This window comes from Corvus kubaryi, unplaced genomic scaffold (genome assembly GCF_017639235.1).
Source record: "Corvus kubaryi isolate FWS band 111438036 unplaced genomic scaffold, C.kubaryi_AGA036_p1.0 37334, whole genome shotgun sequence".
In the NCBI taxonomy this organism is placed as follows: domain Eukaryota; kingdom Metazoa; phylum Chordata; class Aves; order Passeriformes; family Corvidae; genus Corvus; species Corvus kubaryi.
The window spans coordinates 772377-784077 of NW_024581108.1; the positions used below are offsets into that span (position 1 = coordinate 772377).

Here is an 11701-nt window from a genome sequence, read left to right on the forward strand (position 1 = left end):
TATCTAATTTATATCCAGAATTATGCTAGTAAGACTTCATACCATTACATTCCCCATCCATCATCTTCATTCTGATTTTTTTTTAGGAGCTGCAATCCCAACACCATGACAAAGGAAGGACATTGTTTCCCTGCTGAGTGCCTCCAGCCCTAAATCCACCAATCAAAACCCCCTCATATCTCTACTCCATGAATGCAAATTTGTGAGCTCATCTTGAAGAAAAGCAGTTGAAAGGCCCTTCTATTCAGAATGTCACATATCCTGCATAAATGAACTCTGATCAATTAAACAGCTCATTCACACTGTTTGTCTCTGCAGACCACAACGGAACAGCTGGGCCTCGGGAATCATCACCTGCACACTGCTTCCATCATGCCCCCAACATATGGTGCAAGGCACGGACACCAAGAGCAAGGAAGGACAACCAAAGGACAGTAGAGCCCTGGTAACAAACCTGGAGAGCTGTTTCATTGAATAAGGGGAATCCGGGCATGTTCAGTGTTCTCTCACTTCAAACATTAACAATCCTGTGACAGGCAGGTGATATTTATGGTCATTCAGAAGGAGAGCCAGGAGAATGACACCTCCTGGTAGGAAACTCTAGGCTTTTAAAAGGATAGATACATGCCATGAAGTCCCTTCTAAAGAAATACCTCTCCAGGAGCCTATTAGAAATTTGTGTTTAAACCTGGGGAAGAAGAAGCAGCTAGGAAGGCTCAGAAAAGTAAAGAAGGTGCTCAGAAAAGTAGGAAGGTACTCAGAAGTTTTCTGTATATAAACAGATACAGCTGGTACAAAAAACCCAGATGGATAAAAAAAACCACCTCTGAGTAAATGTAGACCAGAAATTAGAGGGTGTTTTTAGCCAGAAGAGCAATGGGGTTATAAAATTGCTTCCTATGTGGAGCAAAACAAAACTTGGTTTTCCTCAGATCTTGTTCAATTTCTGAAAGGGATCATAGGGGACCATTATTCATGAAAGCAAGGTACGAAGGGCCCAGAAGAGGCCCTTCACAATCCAGCATGCTGGAGGTTGGCCTGGATTCCTAAACTTTGGTGCACAAACCAAGCCTCTGGATCCTGGACTGACTATATACATACACAGATCCCAAAGATGTTGATCCCAAGAGAGATAATGTTATTACCCTGCATTTGTTCTGGCTTCTTTGCTAACCTGAGGAACTGCTAATCAACAGTTGTAGAAGAAGAATCTTTATTAAATCCTATTAAATTGGGTGGGCCAAGCAGCAAAGAAGAACCTGTGATCTTTGATGCCCATGACAGAATTTACAACAGTGCATTTCCTTTGCACAAGTGTATTAGGCATTCTCCTGCTCAACTCTGGGGTAACTCCCACTCTGGAATAAAAAAAAATTTGCAAGTACAGCTAAAAATTAGCCTTCATTTTACTTTCTCTGTTGTGTGAGGGTTACACACAATGGAAAGCACCTACTTCAAAATCCTTTCCTTAATATTTTCCTGTAATACAAGCACGGGCTAAATGTATCCTTACATCTTGTGCTCTCTGTCAGAGAGCTCAATAAAAGGAGAAATTTATACACCTGGACAGCAAAATGATTGCTTCCCTTTCCTGACTCTAGTAGCCTGGATTGATCCAATGGCTTGAGAGAATCTAATGTTGAGTTTCACTGCAGCACCATGTATAACTTAACATATTTGCATAATAATAACATGCCTTTTCTAGTCACTTGCCATTCAGAGGTTAAATAAGAAAATAAATGTAGATGTTTTGACATTAAGATACTCCTCACAGGATCTGATGATAGGAAGGACATAAACAAAACAATTTTTAGTCATTTGGGTGCAGTCCAAATCCTGCAAACCATAATGCAAAACAAGACCCAAATAATGTTTTTTAGGACTCCACTGCAAAGCGACAAGATGTCACTTGACCAAATAAATAAAAACCCCCTTAATTTTTCAGAAAATAGCGCCAAGCTTACTGCCTCAGTTAGCCATGAGTAAGCCCATGACAAAAGGAAAGTCCCTCCATGCAGTTTTGTTGGAGACAGGCTGTGCCTGGTTAAAGACCCCTGTCACCCCATGCCATTCTCTCTGTACCCCTGAGGCCCACAAAGTGACGCACGAACAATTCCCACCAACAGCGGGGAATTTTTGTCTGCAGCCTAACAGCCAACAGGAAGCTCCTATACCTGGGCATGGCATAGGAAACTACTCTTGGATAAGATGGATGCTGGGGAAGAGAAAAACATTAAAGAAAACAGGACAAAGCTCTGCTCTATTACTAAGTCACAAATTTATCTGCTCAAATTCATGTTGGGTGAAGCCTGATGCCTGCCCTCCTTGTTGAGTGCAAATTCCTTTCAAGTTTAGCTTCTAAGGTATACCACAAGTATTTCCTTTGCCATCCTTACAACTATTGTTTGTTGCTAGTTCCTTCCGCGCATCATAACTGAAAGGGGGCAATAAAGGTTTCCACAGGCACACAACAGGCTGTTGTGCTTAAGGAAATGAAGCAGCTCATTCCAGTGAAAAAGACGGAGTTCATGCAAACAAACAACTTCCATAACACTTTCTTAATACAGGATAAACAAAAACATGAGATATTAGGGTAGATTGGTAAACAAAGTAATCAAGGAATAAGCTAAATACACAGCACCAACCAAAATAAAAAAAGACCTTGCTAGATTAGTAAAGGCAAACTTAAAGGACGAATCCTACCAGCCTTTACCACTAGATAAAGCAAGCTCACACAACCACCTCAACTCCACAAGACTCTCCAAACTATATTATCATAACTAGGCACAGATTTTATCACTTTCTCTGCCTGCCTTGAAAATCCTGAGCAGCTGAGGTAGGAAGCTTGGTTTCTACTTAAAGCCCTTCACACCTCTTTACCCCTTAAAATTTAGTTAGTAAGGATTCAGCTTCCTAGGTCTCTGGGTTTTTTTTTTTTTTTTCCCCCAGTATGACTGCTACTCTGTGTACAGACAAGGTAACTAACAAGAGTCTCTGAAATAACAAAATGCTTGCATTTGCTAATTAAGGTTTGTTAGAGTTAAAAACGTAGCTTAGGAAACAACTTTTGTTTTAAAGTAACAAGTCTCAAAATAGTCTAACCAAGCCCCAATTTACATCTATCTCTGTAGTATCTCTAAATACTGTATTTAGGTTATATGTACTCTTCCTCTGTTTTACTGACATTTTCCATTAATTTTATCTTAATTTTTATAGCATATTGTTTGTGTATTCAGGTGAAGTATTTAATGCTAGTTTTAGGTTATAAAACTATTACTGATGGAGAAATTCATGTCAACAATAGCTTAATATTTGTATGCATAAAAAGAATAAAATAGTTCAGTTAAAAGTGATCTACAAAACTTTAAAATGTAGTTATGTTGAAGTTTATTTATGCAAATGTTCTGAAGTTTTTTGAAATATTTTTAGTCTTTAATATATGAAAATTCCCTGATTTTGGAGTAAACATTTGAAACAAGACTATGCTCTTATTTCAGCACTGCATGAAAACAATTATTTTTCCTTTGGTAAATATTATAGATTTAGTCTTCAGTGAAGTGGTAACAAGGGGGGATGGCTTTAAACAGAAAGAAAACAGGTTTAGATTGGATATGGGGAAGAAGTTCTTCACTGTGAATGTGGTGAGGCTCTGGCACGTGTTGCCCAGAGAAGCTGTGGATGCCCCATCCCTGGAAGTGTTCAAGGCTGGGCTGGACGGGGCTTGCAGCAACCTGAGATAGTGGAAAGTGTCCCTGCCCATAGCAGGGGTTAGGAATAAATGGTCTTTAAAGTCCCTTCCAACCAAAACCATTCTGTGATTCTAAAAATTATTCATTCTAACATCTGTGACTGTATGATCAATTTCTGTGGGGCTTGCCTAAATCATCAAGTGCACCTATAAAATAAGGCAACCATGAGTTAAATTTGTATTTCTTATTCAGCATCAGTGAAATGTAACCTACAGAATACTGGCTATCAAAGCTACCAGGCTCTCCATGACTCTCTTCCCTGGCACAAACACCTTGTTTTGCAAGGTGCTCTCTACAAAGTCCCAGCTTGAGGACAAGTGGAGAGGAGGCCACAGTTGCAAAGGGAGGGATGCAGGATAAGAGCTCTAGAAAGGGCATTTTAGTGTTAGAGGCAGTGGTTAACTCCTGCTCTTGTAGTCTATGCAAAATACCTTGTTTCTCTGCTTTTGGTACCTTGACGCTCAGAGAGGAGCATCAAGTAAAAGCAGACTTTTATTGCCATGAGGGCTTCTGTCAGGCGGAGATCTCGAGGCTCAGATGACCTCAGTCCAAGTCAGAAGTTAATATATTAATTACATTGGTTTAATACTTCTCTTGACTTGGGGATTTGTTGTCAGACTCCATAACAGTACTACCTTGGTGTTTTATTGAAACCAGAGAAATAGTCATTGACTTCTTTTCAAGTAGACGCTGTGCTGCTACTTTCAAAGCTGGATGTGGTTACCAAGGCAAGAGTGATCCGTAGATATGTTGCTTTGCAACTGACATAGCGATATAAGTTGGCATGTTTTTATCGGCGGGCACCTTGAAGGAGCCGCGCAGCCGATCCCGCTCGTCCCCTCACGGTGAGCTGCCGCCCACAACCCGTCCCGCCTCACGGCCGCCATGGCGCCCGCCCCGCCCCCACTGCCTTGCGGCTTCCGCGCCGGCAGAGCCATGGCGGCCGTGCGGGACGTGGCGATCGACCCCGAGGGCACCTTCAAGTACATCCTGGTGCGCCTGCAGCGCCCGGGCGGCGGCGAGCAGCGGGACATCGTCCGCGGCACCAAGGCGGCCGAGTTCCACAGTGCGTGACAGCGCGCGGGGGCGAGCGGACAGCGGTCGGAGCGGGGCCCCTCGGGTGCGGGACGCGGCCGCCGGGCCCCGGCGGGTCTGAGACGGAGCGGGAGCCCCGGCCTGAGTAGCTCAAAAGTCCCCTTTTCCCCACTTTCTACGTCCCCCGTGTGATATGAAAACTGGGCCAATATATTTCAGGTGCCATTTCTGAACCCAGTCAACCTCATTTTGGAGAACGGTATGTTCTAGCTAAGTAAAAAACCAAAGGACTTTAACTGCAGCTTTTCTATGCCTCTGAAGAGAAACCATCCTCTCTTGTAGCTGAAAGAAGGGATCTGCGGGAAAATAGAAAGTAGTTAAAAGCGAGTTCTAGACTATGTAATGCCTAGTGCCTGTTCTAATGGCTCTCACCATTCTTCTTGTGCAGATCATATATTTGAAAAAGTAAATCCGGAGATGGAAAAGCTGGGATATGAGTGCAAGTGCCTTGGAGGAGGGAAAATTGAACATAATAGCAAAGACAAGAAAATTAGGGTATTTGGGCTCTCAACAGTAAGTGCATCTCTCAAGCAACCTTTCAAATGCTTCTGTCTCTGATGCTCTGGGATTTTTGGTTAATAGCATGGTGGCTTTTGGCAATTTGCATCATATTGTAAACATTAACTGGAAAACTCGCCTGGCTCTCTTGTGAGATAGATTAGAAAAACAATAGTTTTAGGGCAGGAGACCAATAAGATAACATTGGTGTTACTCAGCATTAGGTTAAGTTAGAATTAAGACTAAAAATGGAAGTTGGCATCTCTTGACTCAGAATCTTTTAGTCTTACTGCTAGAGCAGGAATAGCCCATTTGTAGCCACAGGGGCTTGATCCAGCTAGTGTGTGATCTTTATCTGCCAATAAAAATGTTGGTTGGTAGTGACCAGCTAAATTGTGAATGTCATTCTGTGTATGTGTTGGGTGAGAAGAGTAGATACAGTTTAGGTGTGGTAAATTTTTAGTGGGTGAAGATATAGTAATGCATTTTGTGGGAATAAAAGTAGCATTTTTGTTACCTCTTATTGTTCTGTTTAAATTCAGTTCCTTTAGGTAAGACTCAGTAAATGGTCAGAATTTCTCTCATTTAGGGAATGTGCTGTAGTCTATTTCTGGTAATTGCTTAGTGATGAAGCTTAGCTGTTTCTGTGGTAACAACTGAGTAAAGATTCTAAGCTTCTAAAGGAGACAAGAAGAAAATAGTTCAATTAAGTTAATGTAATTTTCTATAGAAAGTGATGCTTGCTTCAAATCTGCCTACTTTTGATGAGGAGTGAAGATTGGGCCTTGAATGTCTTAAGCAGTTTCAAATGTTAGTGCTGCTTTTCTTCCAGGATGACTTGTGCCACCTGGAATTGTAAGGAGGAAAAAAACCAAAGCCAAACCCCTTAACATCTGTGTGGGATGGGAAGGCAGTGTATAATGCTTATTATACTAAATTCTCCTGATGGTTGGTTTGCATTGTGATTGCATTTTTAGGTGAGACTTGATACCTGTATTATTAATCTAGCTGCCAAATTAAGTGTTAGAGGCAGTGGTCAACTCTTGCAGTCTGAGAAATACACTTTGTTTCTCTGCTTTTGGTGCCTTGATGCTCACAGAGGAGCAGCAGGTAAAAGCAGACTTTTATTGCCATGAGGGCTTCTCTCAGGAAGAGATCCCAAGGCTCAGATGACCTCAGTCCCAGGTCAGAAGTTAAAATATTAATTGCATTGGTTTAATGCTTCTTTTGACTTGAAGGTTTGTTGACAGAGAACTACCTTGGGGTTTTATGGAAACCAGAGAAATAGTCATTGACTTCTTTTGAAGCTGTGCTGCTATTTACAAGGCTGGATGGGGTGTTCAAAGTGCTTGCCAAGGCAAGAGTGAGCTGTGGATATGTTGCTTTCCAACTGATGTAACTATATTATCTGTTATTTTTGAAAAGCTTGCATTTTATAATGCATCAACTTTAACCTTTTCAGTTTAAATGCTTGTTTATCTAAGCTCTTCTTCTTTGGGGCTGGGTTACTGATGAAGAGTATGTTTTGTTTGATAGTACAACCTTGGGCTCTTTTTTCAGTCTAAGTAAACTTTCATGTGAAATATTATGGGAAAAAAACAACTGGTAAATCACAGATTTCTATCAGTACACTGCACTGTTGTGCAGTAAAGGCTTTTTCAGGGAGAAAGTTGTGTAGTTCTGAAATAAGAAATCAAGATAATTCTGATCATGTAAGACAATAATGGAAAGGCCACTTCGACCACAACTGCCACAGTTTCAGCGGAAGAGTAACATTGTGATCAGTGATTTTTTTTAAAATGAGGGTTAAAAATCACATGGGTCATCTGACCTTCCCTTAGCTTGGAGTTGTAATGGCTGAAGAGCACAGATACTTAAAATTGTGCTATTATCAACTAAGGCAAGATTGAAAATAAATAAGACATGAAGACTGTGATTTCTTTAGTGGCCAGAATAGCGCTCAAATGATCACACTTGTTTGCTTATTCCCTTTTCCTTCAGCTGAGCCACATCAGCTGTTTGTATGCTCACACATTAAATAATGGTGGCTGAGGAGTTGGGAACATTGTAAAACAAGCTTTCTGCTGGAGAAATTATGTGGAAAATGCATTCTCTATTATTTGAGATTGCTTGACCCCATCTCATTTATTTTCTAGAACTTGAATTTGGGTAGCAGGGGGGAGTTGGAGAGGATAAAAGAAAAATAAAACATGATACTGCAAGAATAACTTTTTTAGAACTTTTATTTGATTTGCATGTGAACAACTTCTGTTGATAAGAACTGAATGGTTCTGAAGACTTACTGTCCATGTTCAGTAAGCTTTTTTTTTAATTATTTTTTTTGTCTTGCAGGGCTATGGAAAAGCAGATCACTCAGTGACTGTAGAGATACTAAAGAAAGAGTATACAGATTATGAAATTACATGGTCAGATGACAAGAAATAAACTTGTGAACACAACAAGCAGTTCAAACCTGGTAACTGTGAGCAGTACTTTGATAAATAAAATTTAATGTGTTCTATGTATGTAACCATAAATCTTGAGTAACTGGACTCTGCTGTAATTTACAATATGGTTGGTAATCCCACTCCTTCATGCAAGCCTTTTTACTCTCCTTTTGATGTGCCATTTAATTAAACACTTCCACACCATCTTACCTCTAGTTTATTTCATCCAGTCCAATTGTACTGATCTATTGTAGGATACCTAAGGATTTACCATCAACTTCAAACATCATTGGACCAAACCTGTTCACTGGTCTTTTGACCACAGTGTTTCCAGGTTTTTTTTTTTAATTGCTTTTTAGACTTTTCATCTTTCTTCTCCACATCTAAAAAAATTGGTGTGGAGGGTGGGGTTGACAGTTACAGTTCTTCACCAATGATCCAAATCTTTGATTTACTCCATGGTTTTGAAAATTTAGTATTTTACAGAAGTAACGATCAAAATATTTGATGTTCCTCTAAGATCCTTCCCTATGACTGATGGCAATGTCAAATTCTGCGAATGTTGCTTTCATTCTGATTCCCCTGCACTACTTTTATTTGTGTGAATTTAATAATGCTTTTTTTCTTTTTGTTTTCCTAGCAATAATTATATTATAGTAAAGTACCTCCTCAGTACACCTAGGCAGTGTCTGAATTAACTAACATCACCATCCTGTTGTGGCAGGATGTTGCTTTTTGTTTGTTGTGAAATTACTTGCTACAATTTTCACTTCTTTGGTTTCATGATAGTTTTCCTTTAATTCATTTGTGGATTTATTGACTTGCTGTCTTGAAGGCTTGCTGACTTCAAGAGGTATTTGTATACAAATTCTAGTTTTTCCCTTTCCTACTGCATTTATCCACCAGTATCTGGTGGTATAGAGAAGCTTTTTCTTTTCAACGTGCAAGTGACTCTTAGAGTACAAACCAGGAAATCTGAGAGACTTTAGGCCAGTTTCTATCTGCTGTTACTGTCTTCTTACAGCTGCGATCCATCTTAAGCCACCTTTCTGTGACTTTGTTTTGGTTGGGTGGAGAGGAATTTTCTTTTCTCATCCTCAAACCTTTCAGTCCAGTCCTCATTAGAAGAGTTCCAGGGGTCTCCATCCCAATAATCTCCAGGGAGACGGATCTCCTGAACCTGGTGCAGCAGGTCTCTTGGTTGGCACCTGCTTCCCCCCGCTTGCAGCCTGGATTTTCCCCTCCAGCACCCTTGCCTGCTTTTGCATGTGCTCTTTGTGCTTCTGAGTTCTTGTGCAATGGTTGTCTGGCTGCACTGCTTCAACTACCATGGTAATGACTGCAGGCTTGATTTCAGAACACGATTTAATGCTTGTGTGCCTAATAACCCAGAATAGCATACAAGTCAGTAACCTGCAAATTTGGCACTTCCCAGTTCCATTATCATGGGCTTTTTTTCCCCTAAGCTTTAGTAAAATAACTGTAATTGCCAGTATACAAACCTGGATTTTAAATAGCCTCATTTCCCAAAACTGGCAAATAGTCTTCAAATGGAAGTCATCAGTTAGGGATAGCTGTGTTAAAACAAACAAGCCTTTGAATTTCGTTTCCTGGGGTATTTAATGAGTGATTTTAATCTTTGTCTCCACAATACTTACAGGAAAGACATAATTTAGACCGGATTTCTTATTGTAATGACTCATTCAAAATGTGAGGTGATGGCATGAGGGGAGAAAAAAAGTGATGATTTGGAGTGAGCTGATCAAAATTGAGTTACCAGCTTATCTCTACCTTATACTTCTTCATAGAAGGATTTTAATGTGTCATCAAAAAAATACTCTGAGGGACCTCCCAATTCAGTTACTTAGTGCAATGTCATTTGGGACAATTTAATTTCCCTGGTCATTAACTAATATGTACAAGTGTTAGAAAGGAGTGAAAAATTTATTCTCTTCCAGTTTGTGAAGAGAAGCAGGACACTGGTCACTAGGGTGGTGAGGATTTCTCAGTTCGAGAAAGTCTTAACATAGATTAGGGAAATTAGTATTATCTGAAGTTTTTGAAACACCAATAGCCTAAGTATTGAATTCTCTTTCCTCTCAGCATGTATCTGCTGAATTCTAAGAACAGAACTCATAGAATACAGAAATCCCAATGCTAATTTTGCTGATTTCACCTGAGAAAAAAGTATCCTTCATCTTCTCATCATATTCTGAAATGGGAGGCTAATTATCCTGTGTGGGGTTACCTGTTTTGCAGGTGTGCAAACACTGAGATCGTGGCTCTGCCATTCTTCCCTTGAAGTCATAAATATTCTGATTTGGTATTTGTGCAAATTCAGCTATGTTTGAGCAAAATACTGAGTGAAGACATAGTAATTAAACCAAAGATAGTGAGTTTAATAGTGGAATATTATCAAGAGGAAATATTATAGTTGAATATTGTAAGCACCTTCATTTATTCATCAAAAAGTAAATTAGATTCTTGTTCTTAACCATATTCTTTGTCATAGTGGCCAGTGTTTCTTATTACTTCAGGTATGGTTCTCTGAAACTGCACTAGACCTAGCAGGTGTAGAACAACCTGTTCTGTGCAAACCATAATTTGTCTTATGACTGAGTTTGAAAAATGACAAATGGTAATCCATTTGTTTCCAGCTTTTCTGCTTTGACAAAAAAAAACCCCAGCTGTTAACAGTACCTTCTTGATCTGCCAAAGCAAAAACTTTTTTTGTTCCTCAGGCTGTAGTCAGCAGTTATTGTCAATAAGTTTCAGAGTTGGTGCAGAAAAATTCCAAAGCACAGTGACGGTCATGGCAAAACTGACTTTTTTCCTCCCTCTCCTGCCCTATGAAAGGGCAAGTTCAGTAGTTTCCAAAGCATCCCTTTAAAATAGTCTGAAACAGTAGTAAGGCTCTCCTGTAAAGTACAGGAAATCCTTTACAACTCTGTCTTAATAGCAGCAGGATTAAAATAGGAACCTTGGGGTTTCAGCATCTTCAGTGATGGAAACTTGATGCCATAATTAAAATGATTTAGATCACTGCTGTAATAAGTTTCTTTCCATCCCATCAGATTGCTGTTCCTTCTGCTCTGCACTGAGTATCCTTGCATCCAATTTACTGCAGTGGCCGCTGTCTCCAAGTTTCTATTTCTGCAGGGGTACCTGATAAAGCAGTGCATGATGACATAAGCTGTGTAATAGCTTCTTGTCTGGTTTTGGCTAAGACAAAACATGCAGTGGATTTTCTTTCTTTCATTGAATTGCTGGTGACAGCACTCAAGACCAGGTTTTGTAGTTCTTCAGGTTTGTTTGCGTTTTTGGTAAGGCAATTTCTTCAGCAGCATCACTATCTTCAGCTGATGAAAGTGCCTTGTATGCAGGCTTTTCTGAGTGCTTTCTATCCTGCCAAACTGCTGTGAAAAGACTGAAGAGGTGTGGATGTTCAGTAGTACCCCCAGCAAGTTTTGAAAATGGGGCAGTTAATTTCTGGAAAAATCTTGTTAAAACAGTACAGCAATCTAATTAAAGTCCTATTTAATAGCACAGTTTATCTCCTTTTCCAGTTGTCTCCTAAAGCTCAGTTCTAGCATCCTCCAGTATTTCATTTGTAGGCTTGTTGGTTAGTTGGCATAAGGAGCCTATTTTTGGGTAGAATATTCTTTGAAGTTAGCTTTTAAACCAGTGTGGCTTTTTCTAATTCCTTGGCAAAATTTTCTTAGCCTCTGTCAGAATCTGAATGTGAAAATTCACAGACCACAGTAGTAAGTATTGTGTTACACTTTTAAAAAGGCTTGAAAAAGTCATGTGTGCGTTACACATGGAAGTATTACATGGACTTCTGAGATCCCCAGCAGGGTAGAACACAAGTGATAACTACAATCACATCCCCCTCTGCTGGCAAAGCAGCAG

At 39.9% G+C, this 11701-nt stretch overlaps 1 protein-coding gene across 1 annotated transcript; it reads left to right on the forward strand.

Moving 5' to 3' along the window:
- The first annotated feature begins 4569 nt into the window (after positions 1 to 4569).
- On the forward strand, positions 4570 to 7995 carry LOC121665484 (14 kDa phosphohistidine phosphatase-like). Its single transcript, XM_042029740.1, has 3 exons — positions 4570 to 4815; positions 5233 to 5357; positions 7695 to 7995. Exons 1-3 carry the CDS (start codon positions 4635 to 4637, stop codon positions 7785 to 7787), a joined length of 399 nt encoding a protein of 132 aa, XP_041885674.1. The 5' UTR covers positions 4570 to 4634; the 3' UTR covers positions 7788 to 7995.
- Positions 7996 to 11701: the final 3706 nt, after the last annotated feature.

Coding starts and splice junctions, on each gene's coding strand:
- LOC121665484 (XM_042029740.1), top strand. CDS start 4,635: ATGGCGCCCGCCCCGCCCCCACTGCCTTGCGGCTTCCGCGCCGGCAGA. Junction 4,816..5,232: donor CAAGGCGGCCGAGTTCCACA/GTGCGTGACAGC, acceptor CTTCTTGTGCAG/ATCATATATTTGAAAAAGTA. Junction 5,358..7,694: donor GGGTATTTGGGCTCTCAACA/GTAAGTGCATCT, acceptor TTTGTCTTGCAG/GGCTATGGAAAAGCAGATCA.